General features: G+C 42.6%; 1 protein-coding gene across 1 annotated transcript in view; it reads left to right on the top strand.

The window, feature by feature from the left end:
* The window catches only part of nos1 (nitric oxide synthase 1 (neuronal)), a 160,157-nt gene extending 136,136 nt beyond the window's left edge, over nucleotides 1-24,021 (top strand). Inside the window, exons 22-29 of the mRNA XM_060907439.1 lie at nucleotides 5,962-6,131; nucleotides 9,386-9,596; nucleotides 15,450-15,537; nucleotides 16,833-16,954; nucleotides 17,063-17,211; nucleotides 18,315-18,509; nucleotides 20,856-20,974; nucleotides 23,251-24,021. Of these exons, the coding sequence (XP_060763422.1) occupies nucleotides 5,962-6,131; nucleotides 9,386-9,596; nucleotides 15,450-15,537; nucleotides 16,833-16,954; nucleotides 17,063-17,211; nucleotides 18,315-18,509; nucleotides 20,856-20,974; nucleotides 23,251-23,266 (1,070 nt within the window). The 3' untranslated portion in view covers nucleotides 23,267-24,021. The remainder of the gene's footprint in view (nucleotides 1-5,961; nucleotides 6,132-9,385; nucleotides 9,597-15,449; nucleotides 15,538-16,832; nucleotides 16,955-17,062; nucleotides 17,212-18,314; nucleotides 18,510-20,855; nucleotides 20,975-23,250) is intronic.
* Nucleotides 24,022-24,411: the final 390 nt, after the last annotated feature.

Raw genomic sequence — 24,411 nt, forward strand, 5'->3', positions numbered from 1 at the left:
TTTAAATCACCAGTCCATACACCACTATCCAATATGGTGGACCAAAACTGACCTACACGCTCAGAAAAAAAAGTACATTACGGTACCTTGAGGGGTACAACGACTTGTCAGTGGAACAGTATCCTCTAAAGTACCTTTTATTTGTACCTTTTATATACTGCTTAGGAACATGTATGTACCTTTTTGGCCCTAAAAAGGTAAACATACTGTAGTTACCTTGGGGTCCAATAATGAGCCCTGGGGGTACATTAGTGTATTATACCTTGGGGGACAGAAATGGACTGCTACTGTAACTGCACTCTTATTTATAACAGTGTACATGTAAAACAGTATTGTCGGAAATGTACAAGGTATCAGGACAAACCGCAAAGTATTAACATCCATCCATTATCTGTAGCCGCTTATCCTGTGCAGGGTCGCGAGCAAGTTGGAGCCTATCCCAGCTGACTATGGGCGAGAGGCGGGGTACACCCTGGACAAGTCACCAGATCATCGCAGGGCTGACACATAGAGACAAACAACCATTCACATTCACACCTACGGTCAGTTTAGAGCCACCAATTAGCCTAACCTGCATGTCTTTGGACTGTGGTGGAAACCGGAGCACCTGGAGGAAACCCACGCAGACAACATGCAAACTCCGCACAGAAAGGCCCTCGTCAGCCAATGGGCTGAAACCCAGAACCTTCTTGCTGTGACACAACAGTGCTAACCACTACACGACCGTGCCGCCATGAACTTTAGATCAGTTTCTATGAAATTGGAAGACGGTTGGATTTTATACCAAGAGATATATGAAAAAGAACTAACCTTAATTTTTTTTTTTTTTAATTAGCACATGTGAGACCATGTACTACATCGTAGTTTTACTCTCATCATTTCAAGAATCGGGAAGCAGAGATGCTGAGATGCTATAAATGCAATCTGGAACTTTATTCTGCCAGGAGGTTAAATAATAAATGAACGAAGAACATAATTATCTCAGTCTCTCAGCATGTAGAGCTGTCGACACTCCGGAGTTAAGTGGCACATTTGTGTTCATTTAGGTAAGGAATAAAACCTGACTGGGGGTGCTGTTATGGGAAAATAATCAACAATGTCACAGTTGATTATTTTTCTACAACAGAACATTTTTATTTAATTTTTTCCTCTTGTACCACAGAAATATGCCAGTGATTAAATTTATTTTCATTGAGGAAAGAAAGACGCATTGTTTATTTTATGGATTTATAGTTACATTTCATGACAAGTTAATTCTTGTGAGCTCATCCGGCCGACAGGTGATGAGTTTATGCCATCATGTGTTGTCTGGCGTCGTCCACATTTCACAAAAATCACTTCTCTCTCAATTCTTCACCGATTTTTATTCTTTTTGGCAGGAAGGTAGGTCTTCCTGGGGTGCATAGAGCTTCCATCCAAATTTGCATAATTGCAATTAATAATGAAGATATGGAGTAATTAATCGATCCCTAATGAGCAGTTTCCACACAAATTGCTTCTTCTCCCTCAATTCTTCACCAATTTTGATTCTTTCTGGCATGAAGGTAGGGGTACCTAGGGTGCATATAACTTCTACCCAGATTTGCTTCACTACAATTATTAATGAAGTTATGGACTAATTAAGCCTTAATGAGCAGTTCAGCAAAAAAAAATCGCTTCTTCTTGGTCAATTCCTCACCGTTTTGGATTCTTTCTGGTAAATAGGTCGGTATTCCTAGGGTGGATATCACTTTTTTTATATATATATAGCTTGTATATAGTGTCTATAGCTTGCAATATTTATTGCGCAAGGTGGCCCACTTTAGATCGTTCCTTCTGGACTAGATGGGGCTGGAGTGAGCTATGCCGTCACTAACGGTCTCGTTATCATATGTTACAGAAGATAATCAGTGGTTCCCTCACCATCCTCCATTTTAACGCTTGTCATTTTACCCCAAAACCACAAATCCCTCCATCTTGAGAACTTTCTCATGTTGCAAAAAAAGTTACAGCTTTATCTTGAACTGTGGAGACCGAAAACGTCACCGCGACAACATAACAATTACGCATATTTAAAAGTCTGTTTATATGGAGTGTTTATGTTTAATGTTTACACACTAGAATTAATATAAACCTGTGATTTGTCTTGCAGCTGGAATTATTGTCAGAGCTGCTGTTATAGAAAACTAATCAACACCTTCTAACCAAACAGAATCAAGAATTCAGCAGTGATTTTAATATGGTATTTAACAATTATTCACCGAAGGTGAAATGAATATTGGTGAATAATAACTGAAATGAAGTTGAGGTTATTATTCACTGAGCCTGAGACAGATAATTGTTTTATTATAAATACACAGGTGATTGTTTTTAAAAAAAATCATATTAAAAATAATTTATTTCAAACTTCAAAAAGCAAATGTAATAATGGTGCACACAGACTTGTATCACTTATCTATGCCAACACACAAAATACTTGGTTTAAAATCGATAAAATTAATCACATTTCCACCTGGGCGGCACGGTGGTGTAGTGGTTAGCGCTGTCGCCTCACAGCAAGAAGGTCCGGGTTTGAGCCCCAGGGCCGGCGAGGGCCTTTCTGTGCGGAGTTTGCATGTTCTCCCCGTGTCTGCGTGGGTTTCCTCCGGGTGCTCCGGTTTCCCCCACAGTCCAAAGACATGCAGGTTAGGTTAACTGGTGACTCTAAATTGACCATAAGTGTGAATGTGAGTGTGAATGGTTGTCTGTGTCTATGTGTCAGCCCTGTGATGACCTGGCAACTTGTCCAGGGTGTACCCCGCCTTTTGCCCGTAGTCAGCTGGGATGGGCTCCAGCTTGCCTGCGACCCTGTAGAAGGATAAAGCAGCTAGAGATAATGAGATGAGATTTCCACCTGACCTTTGAATAGTTTTAGGCCAGTGGTGGGCAATTATTTTTTCCATAGGGCCACATGAGAAACAGAAAATTTTGTGGAGGGCCGGACCAAAAGTCTGAACTAAATTCTGCATAATATTAATTGTATTTCTTTATATAAAGCAGTAAATAACATTGTTTTTACAAGCTGCTAAGACTGGTAAGAGTATGGAAAAAACGAGGTTGCCTTACAAAAAAATGTCATTTATTCAATCAAATTTCCCAAAACAATGGTTAACAAAATGTGAACGTTTGTACCATTTTTTTTTCAGTCACATTCACCCCAAAACACAATAAAGACATCACAATATTGTCTTTCTACTCCAAATATCAAGTACCAGGTCCACCAAGCACTCTTTCACAAATTCCCCCTCCGAGAATGGCTTACTGTTTTTAGCGATTTTGTGGGAAAGCACAAAGCTGGTCTTGGTTGCTGAATCCCTGGAGGTGTGACACTTGGTAAAAAAGCTTAGCCAGCAAAGCTTCCGATGTCCGCACTATTTCAGCATCAGTCAAGTTTCCGTATTTCTCAGCGTGCTTCGTCTGGTAATGCCGACTCAAATTATCATCTTTGAACACGGCGATCTGCTCTCCGCAAACTAAACACACGGCTTTATCTCTGACTTCAGTAAATAAATACTTAGCAGTCCATGTTTTGTTGAAAGCCCTGCATTCGGCATCTACCTTTCTTCTTTTTGTGTACATTTTGGGGGCTAAAGTCTTCTTGTGATCTGCTCCTAACAATGTCGATTCGGTGTAGGAATCAGATCTACAGATCGGCTCGGGCTCCGGCGCCTGCTGGTGACGTCACACTATGTGATTGGCTGGACTGTTTGAAGGATGACGTACAAGTTTGTGGTTGGTCTGGACAAATTACGGAAGTAGTTATCGCGGGATTAGGTTTCGTGGGATTTCATGTCATGTTAATGTCGCGCGCGTTGCGTTTTTGTTGAACACAACTTCAAAATAAAAGCAATGCACATTCAGTCCATGCATGAGGTAAAATTAGAAAATACGTTTATTTTGTAATTTCTAATTAACCTTACGCGGGCCGGTCAGAATGAACCAAAGGGCCGGATGCGGCCCGCGGGCCGGAAAATGCCCAGGTCTGGTTTAGGCCAAACTTCGTAGCATCTTTAGTGCTTTTAGGAACAGCGTTTTCTTTCATCATTTGTAATTCTTCCTCACTTACAGTGACGAAGAAATCGGCTGCCATTTTGCCGAGTCGCTCGAGATGATTATCGAAAAATAGTCCGAATTTCTCGACCAATCAGCGCGTGCGATTTCCTATAATCACCTGCGTATTTATACTAAATAGTATTTTAAACAGAGGATGCTACACAGTTGCGCAAAGATATGAAGTTTATCTTTAAGTGCTGAACATGTTCACGAGTGAGCAAGGCAAACGACTGATATATTTTTCAACACGAGAAGATAAACTTCATATCTTCGCACCACCGTGTAATGTTCTTTGTATTATATGGACACATCCACACACAAAAAAAATGCAAGTTAATCAAAAGAATTTTAATTTTGAACCAGTTTGCCATTTTGACAATGTGCATCTAGTCAGTGGGAAAACACTGGGAGTGACGTCACTGGAGTGAAATATCGGGAATTATTATACATCCAGGACACTTTTTCGATGGAATAAAAACGTGTTCTATTCCCTTCTAGTGGGTTTCATTCATTTGGTTTGATAGCATGCAATATTGTTAGCATATTGCTTATCCTACGTGTATTACATCACTCTACCCAATGGAGAACGAGTGGTGAATATGGTTTGCGATATTGCATGGTTGTCAAGACAACATGACGGCACACATCAGAGACGTAAAACTTCTGCGCTAGCGAGTGACTGTGACAATTTGGAAACAAACATGGCCGCCAGGTTTGCTTCATTAAATACGGAAGATTTTGAGAGAATTTTGAAAGAGAAAGACGTGTTGAACACCTGAAAGGAATGTGTATGAATAATAATGGCTTTTATCATGGAATATATCTGATATACCACTCAACACCAGGCAATATTATTTAAATATGTCACACAGATCCGCGATGTATTTCGTATGAAAAATGTGAGTTTTTCAACACGAGAAGATAAACTTTATATCTTCAAGCCAGCGTGTGATTTTCTTTTTATTATATCGACACATTCGCAAACAAAAAGGACCCAAATTTATCAAAACAATTCATCAGTTTCCTCACGAGTGACATATAGCGATTTATGTCACTGTTTTGGTTCTCCATGTCCCAGATGGAGCTTGTATGAAATGAAAAATACAGGTGGTGTATTTCTGAGTAAAACACTCACATCCATATACGGTAATATTATGGTGTATGGTATTATATAATATGGTATAAGGTACCATAAGTCTCATTTAAAGAATTGAGAAGCGGAGACGCTCTAAATGCAACCTACCAGTAGGTTGAACTATCAATTCATCTCATTCTCATCTCATTATCTCTAGCCGCTTTATCCTGTTCTACAGGGTCGCAGGCAAGCTGGAGCCTATCCCAGCTGACTACGGGCGAAAGGCGGGGTACACCCTGGACAAGTCGCCAGGTCATCACAGGGCTGACACATAGACACAGACAACCATTCACACTCACATTCACACCTACGGTCAATTTAGAGTCACCAGTTAACCTAACCTGCATGTCTTTGGACTGTGGGGGAAACCGGAGCACCCGGAGGAAACCCATGCGGATACGGGGAGAACATGCAAACTCTGCACAGAAAGGCCCTCGCCGGCCACGGGGCTCGAACCCGGACCTTCTTGCTGTGAGGCGACAGCGCTAACCATTACACCACCGTGCCGCCACTATCAATTCATAAGGAGCATAATTATTTCAGCCTCTCAGCATGTAGAACTGTCTCGATGCAGGTCAGTTGCGCATTTGTGTTCATTTATTAAATAATTCAATATAGTCTAGATCAATATACAAAGGGCAGGCACAATGTCCTCGTCTCAGACGTACATGTTAGAGAAGAGCATGAAATCGTATCTGACTGTAAACTTTTTGATGCCAGTGATATGAGGACTGTCTGTTTTCTCTCTTCTATAGGAGTGATCAGTAACTGGACGGACGAGAGTCGGATTCCTCCGTGCACCATTTATCAAGCGTTTAAATACTTTCTGGACATCACGACCCCTCCGAGCCCTTTGCTTCTGCAACAGTTCGCTCCTTTAGCCACCAACGAGAAACAGAGGAAAAGACTCGAGGTGCTCAGTAAGGTAGGAAAAACGAACTGCGTCAATTCGCACAAATACATCCATGCAGTCACGATCAAACAACACATACAACACAACACAGCACAGTTCAAAGCTCTTCAAAGAGTGCTGTGTTTGTTTTCTCAGCCTAATTTGCCAGCTTTACTCATTTTATTAATATATTCGGAGCCATTGTCCGACACTTCCTCTGCGTGCAGCTAAAGACGCTGCGGTCGCCGCCGCCACACGTGACTCCGGCTCCGCTTTTCAAATTAGCGGCAATTTTCTCAGTCAGATCATTTATTCCCCCTCCAACTGTCTCGCTTCCCCTTGCCAATCACTCAGTGTCAATGCCATTTTCTTCTGCCTCAGAAATATTTCCCTCTCACTTCCTCCCACTGTAACGCGGGCTTTGCAGTTCGGCGCAATGTTGCTAAAAATGGCTGCCAAGGCAGTGAGTCACCCCCATTCTGGTTCAGCTGACTCTGAAGGAAAGGGCTGAATGACTGGGAAAGGGAACATAGAGGGAAGGAGAAAAGTAAAAGTGATAGAACGGCTGGAGAGGAGGAGAGAATTAACATCTTCACTCCTGCAGCATGCTTGTTACAGAGAACTCCAAGAGGTGTCTTGATGAATGATAGTATTATTTTAGGCTCATTTTCAGACTTGCCTCGAGTGCTCTATGGCTGTAAAAGACATTTTGAACATTTACGGTTAATCCCAAAGCACATCAACTCCAATGTCTGAGATTAAACCTTATGGATTATTTATGTTCATGATAGCTTGTATGGGCTTTACTGCTGTATATTATTTAACAGTTATTCCACAAAATCGAGTCGTACTGTACATGAGCTGATAGCCGACGTGGCGCGTAGCACCGAGTCGTCTATAAGTCATGTACGATGAGCTTGAGTGGAATAACTGTTTTATTCTATCCACATTCACTGGATTTTAAGAAACAAATTCGATAAATAAAAACTTTATACAAAATCATTTTCACTTAGGCGGACTTCTTAAAAACCTATTGATGGCTGCACAAATTGACTTTAGTGTTATTTTGTAGAAAGTGCCGTCTTGCTGTCGTGCCGAGGTATAGAATAGCATGAGACATTTATTTAATTCTTCCTTGGACATTTCAGTTCTGTAATTTTCAAACTTCTTTGAGCTTTTGAACCAGTCTAAAAAAAATTCAACAAATTTTAATGCTTAAAAATGAAGAATGTAAACAAACTGGCGAAAGGACAGGAGCAATTTGTGAAAAATGCAATAATAATTCTTGAAAAATAAAAAAAACAGATACGTTCTTACTAGGCTTGGCACGGTTATGGGAAAAAAACCGAACCATACGATACGCCTGTTGCGGTGCAATACGCGTATAAACCGCGGTACCCCTATTTAAGACGTTCGCCAAAAAAAAAAAAGCCGAATGCCCGTATGAAACCACGTGGTTCTCTTTCGCGCGAACAGGGGTGATAGCGTTCCGTTGCCGCGCCGGATTTCCGGCGTACCGCGGCGCCGGAAAAAAAAAAATCTAGTTCGCCCATTATCCTGTGTCATTCTGAGATGCGCAGATAGACAGTAAAGGGAATTCGGAATTCCCTTTACTGTCTATCTGCGCATCTCAGAATGACACAGGATAATGGGCGAACTAGATTTTTTTTTTTTTTTCCGGCGCCGCGGTACGCCGGAAATCCGGCGCGGCGACGGAACGCTATCACCCCTGCGCGAAAGAATTGAAGTGACAGCGGAGTGTAGATGGCAAGTGCAAAAATGGCAAGTGGGAGTGGAGAAGGCAGGTCGTCGTACATAGAGGATGCCCCCGCGGCATTCAAATCAGGTGTGTGGGAACATTTTGGTTTTCCCATTACATGCGATGACGCCGGCAAAAAATCAATTGACAAAAACGTCACAATATGCAAGCTTTGTAAAGTACGAATGCCGTACACTCGTGGGAATACTTCAAATATGTCTGCACATGTTCAAAAGTAAGCTTTAAGAACTCATTTTTATTTCTTCCAATTATGAAAACTCTGTATGTGACAAAAGACACCTGGTTCCTCTAGATGCCACAACATGGCAGCAAACACTCCTGACACTTTGTATAAATACTGTAGTAAATAAAAAAGCTGTTGAAATCATCCATGTCTTCCCTCTTGCTGTTTCAAAATACTACCTGGCTTTTCATCAGAGATGGTTCATAAAATGTGCTTATGTCAACTCAAACTCAGTTTGTGCATGATTATTTCATTGTAACTATAATTTTAACCTCTCTTAAATGCTGTATCCTAAACTATGTTTACTTAAGGTAAATAGTAGGCTATATGCCCAAATACAGAGTACTTAAGATTAAAAAAAAAAAAAAAAACGCAATACGTACCGAACCGCAGACCTCAAACCGCAATACGTACCGAACCGCGACTTTTGTGAACCGTGCCACCCCTAGTTCTTACCATCAAATACTTTCATTCCATATTTTGTTGCTTTTTTTTGTATTTTTTGTGGTTTTGTTTCCGAGTAGAGTGTTTATTTCGTCCTCGGTTGGTTCAGCATCACGCTCCACCATTTTGTTTTTCTCTACTCACGGTATATAAGCTGGTAGTAGAGGAGCCAATCAGAGCGTGTGATTGCTCATATCCAGTGAATGTTGATGGAATAATTATACTTATACCACCATGCTGATGAATTCTCCAACCTGACTGGTCGAATGTGTTGATGAATTTCCTATCGCAGCAGATCTGACAGTAGTGTTTACTGTAATGAAGATATTAATAAATGAAGCTTCTGTTAACAAGTTATCAGGGCTCACAAAGGTGTTGAATACTTATGCAAGCAGCACTTATCAGTTATTATATTTTTTAAAGATCTGTTGACAGATAATGAATTTTTACTTTGAAAACTTACTTTAAAGGCATATATTTTGCCAAAATTAAAAAATAAAGCATTACAGGAACAATATACATATGTGGAATTTGTAATCCAGACGATTCTGATGGCTGTTAAGAGATTAAACACTTTAGCAAGGTGCTCTATATCAAATAATAGATATTATAGATGTTTTAAAGGTTTTATGAGCATGTCATGTCAAGCTGTAGAGTTCAGAAGTAAATTCAGAAATAAATTTATGGTTCAAGTGCTACATCAGTGGTAATAAATAACCCATGCATTAAATCTGAAATAATAAATTGTCCTAAATGTCAACCAGAGTTTAGAATGTTGTTCACTGTGCCAGAATGATGCTCATCGTCTTCTGTCATATTGCTGTGTTTGTGGGTATACAGGGTCTCCAGGAGTATGAAGAGTGGAAATGGTACAATAACCCGACCATGGTGGAGGTATTAGAGGAGTTTCCATCTCTGCAGGTGCCCTGTACACTTCTCCTTACCCAGCTGCCCCTGCTGCAGCCACGCTACTACTCCATCAGCTCTTCACCAGACCTCCACCCGGGCGAGATCCACCTCACCGTGGCTGTTGTCTCCTACCGCACTCGGGGTAAGACAGATGGAACCTTACAAACTCTTTCAGAAGTCCAACAGATTTAGAGAGAGGTTGTCCAAAATGGTCTCAATCATCCAACAACAAAATAGAATCGCAAATACTTACTTTCTACTTAAGATCCCCGTCAATTATGACGATGGGGGACCCGTAGCCCTGTGGCGCCTCCTTATTCGTCGCTCTGCGGCTCGTTCTCTGAGCCTAAGCTCACAGGTTTCCGACCCAGAATGGAGGGCACACCTCCACAGGCAGCGGTCCTGGGTGTCCTCATACCAAGTCTTCAAATCCATTTGGAAGGTGCGAAGGTCTTCTTTAATGCAGTTCTTCCAGCGCTTGCGAGGGCGTCCCCTGTCACATTTACCAAGCTTCAGCTCGCCGAATAGAAGTTGCTTAGGAATCCTGGAGTTGTCCATTCGGGATACATGGCCAAGCCATCGAAGTCTGCTACTACGGATCATGCTTTCAATGGAAGAGCAGTTGGCATGCTCAAGGATCTCCGTGTTGGTGACACGATGCCACCACTTGATGTTCATGATTTGTCGGAGTGACCTTTGGTGGAAGACTTCCAAGCGGCGTATATGATGGGCAAGAGTGGGCCATGTTTCAGATTCATATAGGAGCAAGGGGAGGACTATGGTTTTATAAACAGTCACCTTAGTTGCCAAAGATAGGCCTCTTCTGTCAAAGCACCTAGTTCTTAAGGCGTTAAACGCAGCTGCACCGCGACTCACTCGGCGCTGGATCTCAGGGTCAAGACTTGCGTCGTCGGACAGGTTCCCTCCTAGGTATGTAAAGGTATGCGCGTGCTTTAGTTGCGTACCCTCGATCGTGATTGCGGTTGGCTCCTCACACTGGACATGCATTACTTCGGTCTTTAGTTTGCTGATCGTTAGGCCCCAGGACACGCAGGCGTTGTTCAGGGCTGTGACGCCTTCTTGTAGGGATTCACAGGTTTTGGTGGTCAGAGCGGCATCATCGGCATACAGAAAATCCTCGAGGCGCGTAGATGGTATGGACTTTGCCTTGAGTCTCTGGAGATTGAACAGATCACCGTCGAGCTTATGCTTGATGTCAACACCGAAGTCAAGGATGTCTTTATGGGCGTTGCGCAGGACAAAGGAGAAGAGAAGGATGAACAGAGTAGGAGCTAAAATACATCCTTGTCGCAGGCCATTTGTTACCGGGAATGGTTCGGTGAGTTCTCCGCCGATCAGTGCTCTTGCCTCCATACCGTTGTGGAAACTCTGGATGATGTTAACTACCTTAGAGGGGATTCCGATCTTCTTAAGTAGAGCCCACATAAGAGGTCTGCTAACCGTGTCAAATGCCTTTACTAAGTCCACAAAGACTGCGTGCAGTTCTTGGTGTTGCTCCCTACACTTTTCCAGGAGCTGGCGGAGGGCGAACATCATATCGCTAGTTGACCGCCCACCTCTGAAGCTACATTGGGCATCGGGGATGTATTTTTCTATGCAGGGCCATATTCTGTCAAGGATGACACGGGCGAATAACTTGCCAGTGACAGATAACAGCATAATGCTGCGGTAGTTGCCACAGTCGAAGCGACAGTGCTTCTTGAAGATCGTAACTATGATACCGTTTTTCAGGTCTTGGGGTACCTTCTCCTCCCAGATGGCAAGGAAGAGGGTCCAGAGTTCTAAGAGGAGGGGTTTTCCGCCTGCTTTCAAGACCTCCGATGGAATGCAATCCGAGCCCGGAGCTTTGTTGTTAGCCAGGCGGTCAAGGGCTGACTTAACCTCTTCAACGGTTGGTGGAGCTGCCAGTTCATCAAGAATTTCTTCCTGGGGGATTGCATCAAGGACAGAGGCATTGGCTGTTTCTGACTGGTTCAATAAAACACTGAAGTGTTCTTTCCAGCGAGCTAGTATATCTTCCTTTTCCGTAAGCCCGTTGCCCTGAGAATCATTTATAGGACTGATACCGCTTTGGCGTCGTTGGTAGGTGAACTTAACAGACTGGAAGAAAGCTCTAGAGTCGTGTCTTTCAGCATGTTGTTCAATTTCTTTAGCACGGTCCAGCCACCACTGGTTTTGAAGGCGGCGGAGCTCTCTCTGACAGGTGCTTCTCGCTTGGCTGTAGCGGGCTCGGTTCTCACGTGTATCATTGCTGAGGACAGCTTGGAAGGCCGCTTGTTTTTGATTCAGAAGGTTTCTGATGGTGGGGTTGTTCTCGTCAAACCAGTCACGGTGATTGCACTTTTGGAAGCCAATGGTATCCTTGGCACTGTTATAGAGGGTGTCGTGGAGATATTTCCACCGTTGCTCGAGAGAAAAATTCTCAGAGGTGATGCTAGACAGGTTTTCACAGATGGACTCTTGTAGCTGGTCTAATATAGATGGATCGCTCAGTTTCCTGACATTTAGCCACTTTGGCGTGGTGGCCTTCCGCTTCTGAGTTGATAGATGAAAGCGTAGTTTTAAGCGGGCACATACCATTTTATGGTCCGTCCAGCAGTCAGCGCTACGGCGGACTCTTGAATCTAAGACATCGCTCTTATAGTGTAGCCTGACAATGATGTAATCGATGAGGTGCCATCGTTTGGACCTCGGATGTTGCCAAGTTCCCTTGTGGATGTCGGCGTGGGAAAAGCATGTCTTAGTAATGCATAGACCAAAGCGTGTGCAGAGTTCAAGAAGTAGAGTTCCCTGCTCATTTATATCACCGAGGCCATGGGCACCAATTACATCTGGCCAGGCTTCTTGGTCCCTTCCTACTCTGGCATTAAAATCTCCGAGCAAGAACACTCTGTCGTGTCGAGGGATTGCAGTTAGGACTTTCGACAGTTGGTCGTAGAAGAGGGCTTTCTCCTCAGGAGGTCTCATGAAGGTTGGGGCATAGACACTTACAACTGTTGCTGTAAACTTGTCAAGCTTAATTCTCATGCTCATCACTCTCGAGCTGAATCCCTTCCAGTTGATCACAAGGGGGCGGATGGTATTTTTGACTGCGATAGCCACCCCTTCGAGTTTGGTTTGTCCTGGAGGTCGTCCTGAATGAAGAAAGGTGTAGTTTCCTTCAACAAATTCGCCTTCGCCTGGGATTCGGCATTTGCTTAGACAAGCAATGTCGATGTTAAGACGGTCAAGCTCCAGAGACACTAAGGCTGAGCGGTGCTCAGGGGCTTGGCATCTGATTGTACTTTCATCGGACATAATCCGAACGTTCCAGCAAGCTAATTTAACTTGGGAGGAATGCTTGCGAGCAAAACTGGGCTGATCAGGGCCGCGGGGTCCTCGCGGCTTTACCCGTGGTCCGTCATGCTTGCTGTTATGCTGTCCAGATTTGCGACGCAGGTGTTGTTGATGATAGTTTTGCTTATATGGGTCCGTAGCGGGTAAGTGGTTCCACTGCAAAGGGTTGCTGGCCCTGTGCAGTGGGCAAGCAGGCTGCCCTCTTCCGTACTTGCAATCCTCATAGGGTACATTTAGGAGTGGAATCATACGAAACACAAATCACCTAAATTAGCCCTAAGAGGCTATCTTAAGGACCAGTGGGCTAACCCAAGCGGGGACTGGTCCTGATTTATTTTCGGGGTTTACTCCCCTAGATCCGCTGCGTTCTGCAAGACTAGGGGCGGCGCTAAGAGCCACAGCATGTGGTCTTCGGCATGTGCTAGACTACATGTTGTGGCCACTTGCTGATGACGATTTGGCCATATGTTGCGCGTCACATGCCGCTGGATGTGGGGAGGCCAGTCAGGGATGCCTAGGTGGTATAGGCCGACCAGAAAGGTACTACTCCTCCAGGGATCCTTTGCCCCCAAATCGCAAATAAAACAAAACAAAAAGGTGTTTAATAAGAGAGAATGAACTAATAATCAGGATTTTTTGCCAATAAGTACTAGCCAGTGAAGTGAGAAATATATATGTTATCCTGTAAAGCCAGAATTAAGTAAATTTAGCAGAAGGGAACCATCAGGGCCTTCTAGGCCTTCAGAGAAGGCCAAAGCATTTCAAATGTTATATTTAATTTCTTTCATAATTTTATTATAATTATTCTCTTCTAATTCTGCCTCATTTTCTATAAAATTTGCTTCAGAAATGAAAGGGTTGCTGTCCTGAAAACATTAAAATTGAGTTATCCAGTGAGATTGTTTTGCTTGTTGTGTCTAGGCTGAGAAGAGTTTAGAGCTGCTCACTCATTGATTAGGACTTCATTGCCGGGACAGAAGGCCATGGCGGTGTATGTTTATGTAGGAACTGACAGATTAATTAACCAATCAGACTTTGATTGAGGGGCCAAAAACGTATCACCCTAGGCCTTCTCAAAGACCAACGCTAGTTTAACCGCAAGTCGTTCGTCAGTAGTGTTAGTGAATGCTAATAAAGCAGTCAAGCCAGTGCTATCAAGAGCAAGTAGCACAGGCTAACGACCGAGAAACTAAGGCTACATCCACACGACAACGGCAACGAGATTTTACTTTAAAAAATATCGCGTCCACATGGGCAACGGATCAGTAAAATATCAGGTACATATGGCAACGCAACGCTTGCTGAAAACGATGCAATACACATGCCACACCTCTAGGGGCGCTGTAAGACGGTCCCATCGGAGACACCAGAACAATAGAAGAAGTAGGCGCATGCGCATAAACCCCTTCTTCTACCTGGTGTGAAGCACTGTCAGGAACAAACACACAACAAGAAGAAGATGGCTGCGACTACGCGAGGAAATCGTGCCTTCTGTGTGTACAAATTAGTTTTATTAGTGTGCATAGTTTTATATAACTTAATTTTCTTATTGTGTGTGAACATTTTGAAAAGCAGTCTTATCCAATAAAAAAAAGAAATTCAAGAAATGGTTCAGTTACTTGTTTATTTAAAAGAAAAGCTGTATACAAAAGTGAATGCAATGCAGTGGTTCATACAAAACAGCGAGAGTGCTGCTTGTTCTAGTCATGTGGTTGTGACGTCATCGTAAACAAATCCGTTCTACTCATCCAGACGACTTCGCAACGGCGCCGTTGCCAGATTTTTCCACTCTGGAACCCGTTCTCAAAAAATATCGTTGTGGGGCACCCAAAACGCTGGTGCCGTGTGGACGCCAGGCCAAAACGATAAACAATTTTATCAGATTCACCTGAATCCGTTGCCGTGTGGACAGGGCCTAAGATTTCTGTCTCCAGACTCCTCTTCTACACCACTCACCACAGTATTTTTCACTCATACTTAAGTATTCATTTCCCTGTGTAATTTACTGAGTTACTTTTAAAATCAACATCGACAACTACACGCAACAGAGCTACCTGGCAGCCTGCCGCTAATCCCTTGCCAAATCCTTTGCCCTGTTGCTTTTTTGATGTGTTTGGCTAAGTTTTGGCTGAGCTCAAGTCCCAGCTCTAATAGTAACAGTTATCCATTGAAATTTAGAATATTTGGATCAATGTAACAAAAAAAGACACTTCTAAATGCCTATAAACTCATTGAACCTGTCACTGAGTCCAGCCTGCAGTACTTGGAACTTGGCAATTACTAGCAATTTTGCATGAAGTGCAAAACTCCAAGATCCTTCTTACTTTCAGCAGCTCTTTTGGCAGAAACCGAATAATTTCATTTTATTATGACTGATTTGACCAAATAAAGATGGTAATCATCTCTCGCACTTATGAGGTGACCTCTCACACTGCTCCACTTGCACTTCTCACCCTTCTCACTTAACGCTTTGTAAACATCAAATGATGTAGATAATAGCATAATTGCCAGTTAAATTATAGCAGTCCCAATTCATCTGAGATGCACTCCATCAGACCCCAGCTGGCTTAATCACTAGGCATCAGATCAGTGCTGGAGAGGTGTTCAATCAAACAAGTGTATGTTTAATTCTGTGCAGACGGAGCCGGGCCCATACACCACGGAGTGTGTTCTTCCTGGCTCAACAGCTTGGAGATGGACGAAATGGTCCCGTGCTTTGTCAGAGGGTAACATTCTTTTCTATAATATTAGTAATATGTCCAATTTGGGTTGTTTTTTCTGTTAAATGAGCTGTTCTCTCCAATTGACCCACCTGGTCCATGAAAACCACAAATGCTTTTTATTTTGCCACCCACTAGTGTTGTAGTACTTGATACCAGTCTCAGGACCACTTTTTGAAGGTCTCAGTCTTGTCTCGGCATTGACCACATTTTTACTCAAACTTGTCTCGGTATCTCACACAGAGGACTCGGTTTTATTTGAAGACCAGTCAAGACTACAACTGCAGGGATTTCACTAAATTGCCTGTGCAGTGTCTGATTTATTTGTTAACATCTTTACTGTGATTGGATGTAAAATTTCCTACTTCAGATATGACCAATAATGTGACTCATTGCTAATTTGAAAATTTTCTTCCTGTTAACAGTTGTCACGCTTCCCTGCCCCTTCACACACACTGGTCTGGTCCTGGTCTTGACTTGGTCTCACCTTGCTTTGGTCTTGGTCTTGACTTGATCACAACCCCTGAGAGTCTTGGTCTTGACTTGGTCTCAACCTCTCAAAGTCTTGGTCTTGACTTGATCGCAACCCCTCAGAGTCTTGGTCTTGACTTGGTCTCAACCCCTCAGAGTCTTGGTCTTGACTTGGTCTCAACCCCTCAGAGTCTTGGTCTTGACTTAGTCTCAACCTCTCAAAGTCTTGGTTTTGTCTTGATCACAACCCCTCAGAGTCTTGGTCTTGACTTGGTCTCAACCCCTCAGAGTCTTGGTCTTGACTTAGTCTCAACCTCTCAAAGTCTTGGTTTTGTCTTGATCACAACCCCTCAGAGTCTTGGTCTTGACTTGGTCCCAGCCCCTCAGAGTCTTGATCTTGACTTGGTCTCAACCCCTCAGAGTCTTGGTCTTGACTTGGTCTCAGCCCCTCAGAGTCTTGGTCTTGACTTGGTCTCAGCCCCTCAGAGTCTTGGTCTTGACTTGGTCTTAGTCCCACAGAGTCTTGGTCTTGACATGGTCTCAGCCTCTCAAAGTCTTGGGCTTGACTACAACACTACCACCCACTGTGGGTGGAGCTAATTTCAGGGTTGGAAGAATTAGCCATTTTCAAAATACTGCTTGGTAACAAAGTGTAAAGATTTTTATAACTGCACCTGTAACATAGCCAAACAATCTATCTGAAATGTTTTTTTGATCAATACATAAGTGTACAACATTTAAGTGCTGGAGAAAAAAGTAAAATTAGTCATCATGCCTTAATAAATCAGATGTGTTGTTTGTTTAATGACATAGTTTATATTCACTTTCAGAGCCCCAACCTTCCGCATGCCAAAGGACAGCAAAGTCCCATGCATCCTTATTGGACCAGGAACAGGCATCGCTCCATTCAGAAGCTTCTGGCAACAGAGACTTTATGACCTTGAAAATAAAGGCAAGTTTTAACCCTAAAACATAAATTCATATGCTCGGGCATCCATGAGACAGTTTCGAGAAAGCATACAGTAATGATAGGAGTGGCTTTGTGGATCTGTTCAAACAGGCATCAAGTCTTGTCCAATGGTCCTGGTGTTCGGGTGTCGACAGTCGCAAATGGACCACATCTACAAGGAGGAGACCATCCAGGCCAAGAACAAGGAAGTATTTCAAGAACTCTATACTGCATACTCACGAGAGCCTGGAAGACCAAAGGTAAAATATTAACAAATACTGAGAAATTTTCAAACTCTTGAGAAATTTAGTGAAATTTATAGTATGTATAATTAATTATGATCATTTAAAGATGATTAGAGTTGATTAGAGTAGCTGTGATCCTTTCTAGAGACATCAAAGTTGATAATTGCATTGCTCAAAGGTCCTTGTCACTTTAGAGGCATGTTAACTTAAAGGAAGTTTAAGTTAAAGGAAACCATCGTAGGTTAAAGGAAACCTTGGTAGGAAATTTTAAAGGAAACCTTAAACGAAACCTTGGGAGGTTAAAGGAAACCTTGGGAGGAAACTTTAAAGGAAACGTTGGGAGGAAACTTTAAAGGAAACCTTGGGAGGTTAAAGGAAACCTTGGGAGGAAACTTTAAAGGAAACGTTGGGAGGAAACTTTAAAGGAAACCTTGGGAGGTTAAAGGAAACTTTGGGAGGAAACCTTACAGGAAACCTTGGTAGGTTAAAGGAAACCTTAAAGGAAACCTTGGGAGGTTAAAGGAAACCTTGGTAGGTTTACCTTGCTAACTCATTTTAACCTCAGAACAGCTATCGTAAATCTGCAAACTAAGCTAAGCTAACAAGCTAGGCAACTTGCAATTCATTTACTTTTGTAAATTCTCCTCAGCTGCAGTGACTCTTCAGAATAGTGTACCATGTTTGTAAATCCTTAAGTGCAAACCCCAGAATTATGGGATTGGCTAAACTGAGATGGATACACAGTAGCATCCTTATTTGGTTACAATAATCAACTTCATAGGGGTTCTGAATGTCATTGTAGGGGGTCTTTATCAAAAGCTGCCTACACAGGTAACTGTCTTCATATTGGAATACAAAGTGTCCTTGTGTAACAGGCAAGTTTTAACTAGTGTGAAAAACATCAGACAGCTTTGAAGAAACTAACACCTTGAAATGGGACTGAATGAAAAAGACAGAGGTTTCATTAACAGTATAAAACTGTTGAATGGGAACAATGATGGTGCAAAAGTTCTTCTCTTCACTTTAATGTATATGGCATTATCACCAACACTGACGCTTTGTAATTTTTCATTACTGTCTGTTTCCCTTTGTCTTCACATCCTCTTTTTCTTTGCCAGAAATATGTTCAGGATGTCCTTCGTGAGCAGTTGTCTGAGATGGTGTATCGATGTTTGAAAGAGGAAGGGGGACACATTTATGTGTGTGGGGACGTGACCATGGCTGGAGATGTGCTGAAGACCATCCAGCAGATCATCAAACTACATGGCAACATACCTCTGGAGGATGCTGGGTTCTACATCAGCAAACTGAGGGTCAGACCTGCTTCAAATTGCTAGTTTAATTAAAATGTAATCTTCCAGATTAATTGTGTTAAGTGTATTAGCAGTGCCTCTATCCACACGTAATAATTACATCCACATGGATGCAGGGAAGAGTTCTGTAGGTGCTTAGTAGAAACCAGGCTTCTGCATGTTCTTGATATTTGATAAAAGTAGTATGGCATTTGGGTGTAAAGATGCACCACTCTGTCTCAAGCCGGACAGCGTGGCTGCGTTGATTCAGTTTCAGGAATGGAGGCGTGGCTTCTATGCCTGTTATGCTGCATTTGACTAAAGTTTCTGTCTGTCGCTGTTCTCATAGTTGAGGGTTGGCGATCCAGGAAGCTATCAACTAGCTTCCCTGAATTCTCTTGGGTGATTATAGCATACCAAAGGGACCCAAACCCTCATCCTGTGATGGGTACACATACACACCTATGGGCAATTTAGAGTAGCCAATCGACCTGACATGTCTTTGGACTGTGGGGGGAACCAGAGCACCCAGAGGAAACCCACGCAGACATGGGGAGAACATGCAAACTCCACATAGAAAGGCCCCCATCAGACACTGAGCTCAAACCCAGAACCTTCTTGCTGTGGCGACAGTGCTAACCACTACACCACCATGCCGCCCCTGACTAAAGTTTGTAACTTGTAATTTCTGACCTTAGACTAGAAAAAGACAAATGTCCCAATATTTGTGAACTCGGCATGGTCTTCTCAACTCAGAGTTCAAGATGTGCCATCAAATCAGCATGGCTGCAGCATTGGTTCCACTGAAGGAGGTGTGGCCTCTGTGTTGGTCAGTCCCTATGAAGGAGGTGTGGCCTCTGTTTTGGTTAGTCCCTATGAAGGAGGTGTGGCCTCTGTTTTGGTTAGTCCCTATGAAGGAGGTGTGGCCTCTGTTTTGGTTAGTCCCTGTGGAGGTGTGGCCTCTGTTTTGGTCAGTCCCATCAAAGAAGGTGCGGCCTCTGTTTTGGTCAGTCCCTTCGAAGAAGGGGTGGTCTCTGTTTTGGTCAGTCCTGTCCCATCAAAGAAGGTGTGGTCTCTGTTTTGGTCAGTCACAGTGAAGGAGGTGTGGTCTCTGTTTTGGTCAGCCTCATTGACAAAAGTGTGGCCTCTGTTTTGGTCAGTCCTACTAAAGGAAATGTGGTCTTTGTGTTAGTTAGTCCTGCTGAAGGAGGTGTGGTCTTTGTGTTGGTTAGTCCTGCTGAAGGAGGTGTGGTCTTTGTGTTGGTCAGTCCTACTGAAGGAGGTGTGGTCTCTGTTTTGGTCAGTCCTACTAAAGGAAATGTGGTCTTTGTGTTAGTTAGTCCTGCTGAAGGAGGTGTGGTCTTTGTGTTGGTTAGTCCTGCTGAAGGAGGTGTGGTCTTTGTGTTGGTCAGTCCTACTGAAGGAGGTGTGGTCTCTGTTTTGGTCAGTCCTACTGAAGGAAGTGTGGTCTTTGTGTTGGTCAGTCCCACTGAAAGAGTTGTGGCCTCTGTACCTTTCAGTCCCAAGGAAGGCATGGCCTCTGTGCCTGTTAGTTGCAGCAAAAGAGGTGTGGCCTCTCGACCTGAAATTTGCACTAAAGGAGGCATGGCTTCTTTGCCTTTCAGTCTCACTGAAGGAGAGGTGTTTTTTTTGCTCTGTTATTAAACTGCTTCACATATTTATCTAATTAACATAAATGTTTTACACAAAAGTATCACATCGTCAGAACAGCTGTAAATCATCCGTCCATCCATTATCTGTAGCTGCTTATCCTGTTCTACAGGGTCACAGGCAAGCTGGAGCCTATCCCAGCTGACTATGTGCGAGAGGTGGGGTACACCCTGGACAAGTCGCCAGGTTGTCTCAGGGCTAACACAGACATTCACACTCATTCACACCTACGGTCAATTTAGAGTCACCAGTTAGCCTAACCTGCATGTCTTTGGGCTGTGGGGGAAACCAGAGGAAACCCACACAGACACAGGGAGAACATGCAAACTCCACACAGAAAGGCCCTCGCCAGCCGCTGAGCTCGAACCCAGGACCACCTTCCTGTGAGGCGACAGTGCTAACCACTACACCACCATGTCACCCACTGTAAATCATAACATATTCAATCATTAGCTGTTGATAATGGTCTATACATGAGATGCTTCATTTGGGACATTTTCACACCCTGTGAACCCAGTTTAATCTGAGAAGCAGAATTTCCAGTTAAACACTCATTTGGCTTATTTTGATTCTTATTTTGTTCTTTCTCTGTCTCTCCTTTTGACTTGAAAGTATGTTTCGTAAGTATTTCCTAAAGAAAATGTAATCATTAAGATTTTTGTATGACATTATTTTCTGTCTGCACATCTGATACAGGATGAAAATCGTTATCATGAAGACATTTTTGGCGTTACTCTGCGTACTTATGAGGTGACGAACCGGCTGAGGTCAGAGTCCATCGCGTACATCGAAGAGAGCAAGAAAGACTCAGATGAGTAAGTGTTTCTCTTTCTTTAATCTGTTTCGATATCGGTTTCGTTCTGTTCCACATGATGCTGAAAGATCTACATCAACTGTCCACAAGGTTCTATTGTAACTGACTATACAGTATATGCTAACTTATTACACTGCAGTATAACATGAGGATATATTGTCCTGAAAGCTTGTGCCTTTTTTTAGAGATTAGGAAAAAGGACAAGCTTCTTAATATGGCTGAAATATTACGCTTGGAAGGTTAGTTATACGAACAGCTAAGTGCAATTACAGTGTAATTTTATAAGCTGGAAGATTTTGTTAGTATTTTACCAACATATGACCTACTTGCCAACCCACTGAGAATGAAAAGAGGGTGATGAGATCCCCCTTCTAGGGGTTTCCAGGGGCAGGGCCCCCAGAAAACTTTGGAAAACTTTGGATTCTCCTGTATTATGAGTGCCATATTTGAAGAAAATTGATCAGGAAATCGAACCAACATACTTCACAAAACGCATGCTTCTCACCTTGCCTCGATGCTTTGATGCCAGAGGGTCCGATGACCAAGTTGCCTTGATTTTATTGTCATATCAAATCTTTTTTTTTTTTCTTCAGAGTTTTCCTTGTTCATGATCACCAGAGCGTATTTGGTTTTTACAAATACTAGCATGATTTATTGCAACATATGACCTGACCTCATTGTCAATTGGCTAGAACCATAACGAGAACCAATGGAATGGCGCGATAGGGCAATACAATTTAGATTCAACGTCGTGTTATCGCGCCATTCCACTGGCTCTTGGCTTCACTTAATGTGACTATTTGACACCGTATACTTGTATCCCGTGTGCCAGGAACAGCTGAAGCGAGATCAGAAGGATGAATCAAAGGGGGTGTTGTGGCTCAGGTGGATAAGGCGCCATACCATAAATCTGGGGACCCGGGTTCGATTCCGACCTGAGGTCATTTCCTGATCCCTCCCCGTCTCTCTACCGCTCATTTCCTGTCTCTACACTGTCCTATCTAATAAAGGTGGAAAAAGCCCCCCAAAAAATAATCTTTAAAGAAGGATGAATCAAACAGTGTTCGCTGATTATTTTGTAATGCAGTATTTTTTAGAACTAAAATCGGTAGGCGGGATTCACCTGTCAAAATTGGTAAACTACCACGTAAATCGGTAGGGTTGGGAAGTATGATGTCATAACATGGAATATTCTTGACAAATTTTTCCTATAAAGAAATGTTACGTGCTAACTAGCTAAATTATGTCCCAAAACTAAATTACGAATTAGCTAGCTTATTCAATAGCTCATGCTTAGTGCCAGTTTTTATATGACGAGCATTTTCCATGGCTTCCTACATTGATTATGTTGTTACAGTGGCACCCGTCAAGGGGTGGGATATATTAGGCAGCAAGTGAACAGTCAGTTCTTGAAGTTGATGTGTTGGAAGCAGGAAAAATGGGCAAGCGTAAGGATCTGAGTGACTTTGACAAGGGCCAAATTGTGATAGTGAGATGACTGGGTCTGAGCATCTCCAAAATGGCACATCTTGTGGGGTGTTCCCGGTATGCAGTGGTTAGTACCTTCCAAAAGTGGTCCAAAGGACAACCAGTGACAAGGTCATGGGTGTCGAAGACTCATTGATTGATTCACATGGGGCACGAAGGCTAGCCTATATTGTCCAATCCCACAGAAGAGCCACTGTAGCACAAACTGCTGAAAAAGATAATGCTGACCAAAACAGAAAGGTGCCATTTTGGAGATGCTCGCCATCACAATTTGTTCATTGTGAAAGTCATTCAGATCCTTACGCTTGCCCATTTTTCCTGCCTCCAACACATCAACTTTAAGAACTGACTGTTCTATTTCTTGCTGCCTAATATATCCCACTGCTGTCAGTGTTTTTAATGGCGTAGCTGATCAATGGGTTAGAACCAGGTCTTTCTTTTGTTTCTTGAGTTAGGGGGGGCCTTCCTGTAGGAGTGCTCTGCACTCTTGACATTAGTGCAGCTACCTCTGGAGCCAGCGTGTTAGCCGTAACTATGGAAACAGTGATGGAGAACAGTGCTGTTGAGTAGAACAGTGCTGTAACAGGATTAGGTCGCTCTCTTACTTGTGCTGGCGCAGATAAGAGCCTGTTCACCCGGCACTCTTTGTGAGAGCTGCGCGCACAACGCAACAATTAGCATATGTGTACCACCGCACTTCCTGTGAGACAAGTCACTTCAAAGAAGTCCTCGGATTGGCAGATGAACCATGTTTTAATTGTCCTCTTTTCTTTTGTCTGTTTATTGCAGGGTGTTTTGTTCATAAAGCCTCGTTTTGTTACCGGATTTCCGGATTTCAGGAGCGACAATGAAACCCAAAAAAACAACTGCTACTTAAGAAAACTGTGCCAAGTTTGTCTTTTTTTTTTTTTTTTAGTTCTTATGTTTTCACTCTTTGGTAGTTTTTACTGCATTTGTGTGGTCGGAATCAGTTCTCACAATACTGATTACTTTTTTTTTCTTTCTCTGTTGGAAATTTTTTCCAGAATGCACTTTTTATCTCATGTATGATGTACATGTATTTTTATTTTGTTTTTCTTTATGAATAAGCTGTGCACTGAAATTCAATCTGCCTATCGTGGATGCATGACCAAGACCCCTGACGTCAAGTCCTGATATATTATCATGTATAAACATAGCTGTTAAATGTTGCTGATAAATGGTTTAGCTTTGAGTTTAGTCCGCAAACGGGTCACTGTGCACATCATCTCGTGTCTAGATCAGGAACTACAAAAACGCCACCACTGATAGAGAGGCTTTTCAGTGTTTTATCAATGCTGATTTAAATGCATGCTCTGTGATTTCTGATCGAAATAGTGGCAGCTTCAGCACCAGTGCGACATCATCATCATCATCATCATCATCATCATCATCATCATCACAAATGAGTGCATTAAACCAAACAGGACTGCAACAGAACCATTTTGTAAAGGAAAAAAAAAATCGCTCTTTTATGAGTCATTACATTGTGTCTGGTTTGAATTGTTCGTGAAATAAAAGGTGAAGGAATGGGGGAAAGAATCCGAGCATGTTCTGCAAGTCTGATATTTTTCTTTCTTTTTTTTTTGTCACATCTCAGGCATTAGCTGTGCCAAAAGCTTTTGTGATACATTTGCACATGTTGTCCATGTGTTTTCTCAGATATGTCTCTCTTTTTTCTTTTAAAAAACTGAAAGCAAAATGTCATACTTTATATAAGCATAGTGTCCATCCATTACTCATACATAAACCTTTATATGGTAATTGACATAAAATTGCATATTCATTTATAAAACATTCCAACAGCCATCATTTGACATCAAGGCTGCTTTTGTCAGGAAACATCATTTTACAAAAATTAAATTATCCTCAGCCATTTTTTGAGATTATTCACATTCCATACACACCACTGTTGAATTCTTGAATCTGATT

Source organism: Neoarius graeffei, chromosome 24 (genome assembly GCF_027579695.1).
Source record: "Neoarius graeffei isolate fNeoGra1 chromosome 24, fNeoGra1.pri, whole genome shotgun sequence".
In the NCBI taxonomy this organism is placed as follows: domain Eukaryota; kingdom Metazoa; phylum Chordata; class Actinopteri; order Siluriformes; family Ariidae; genus Neoarius; species Neoarius graeffei.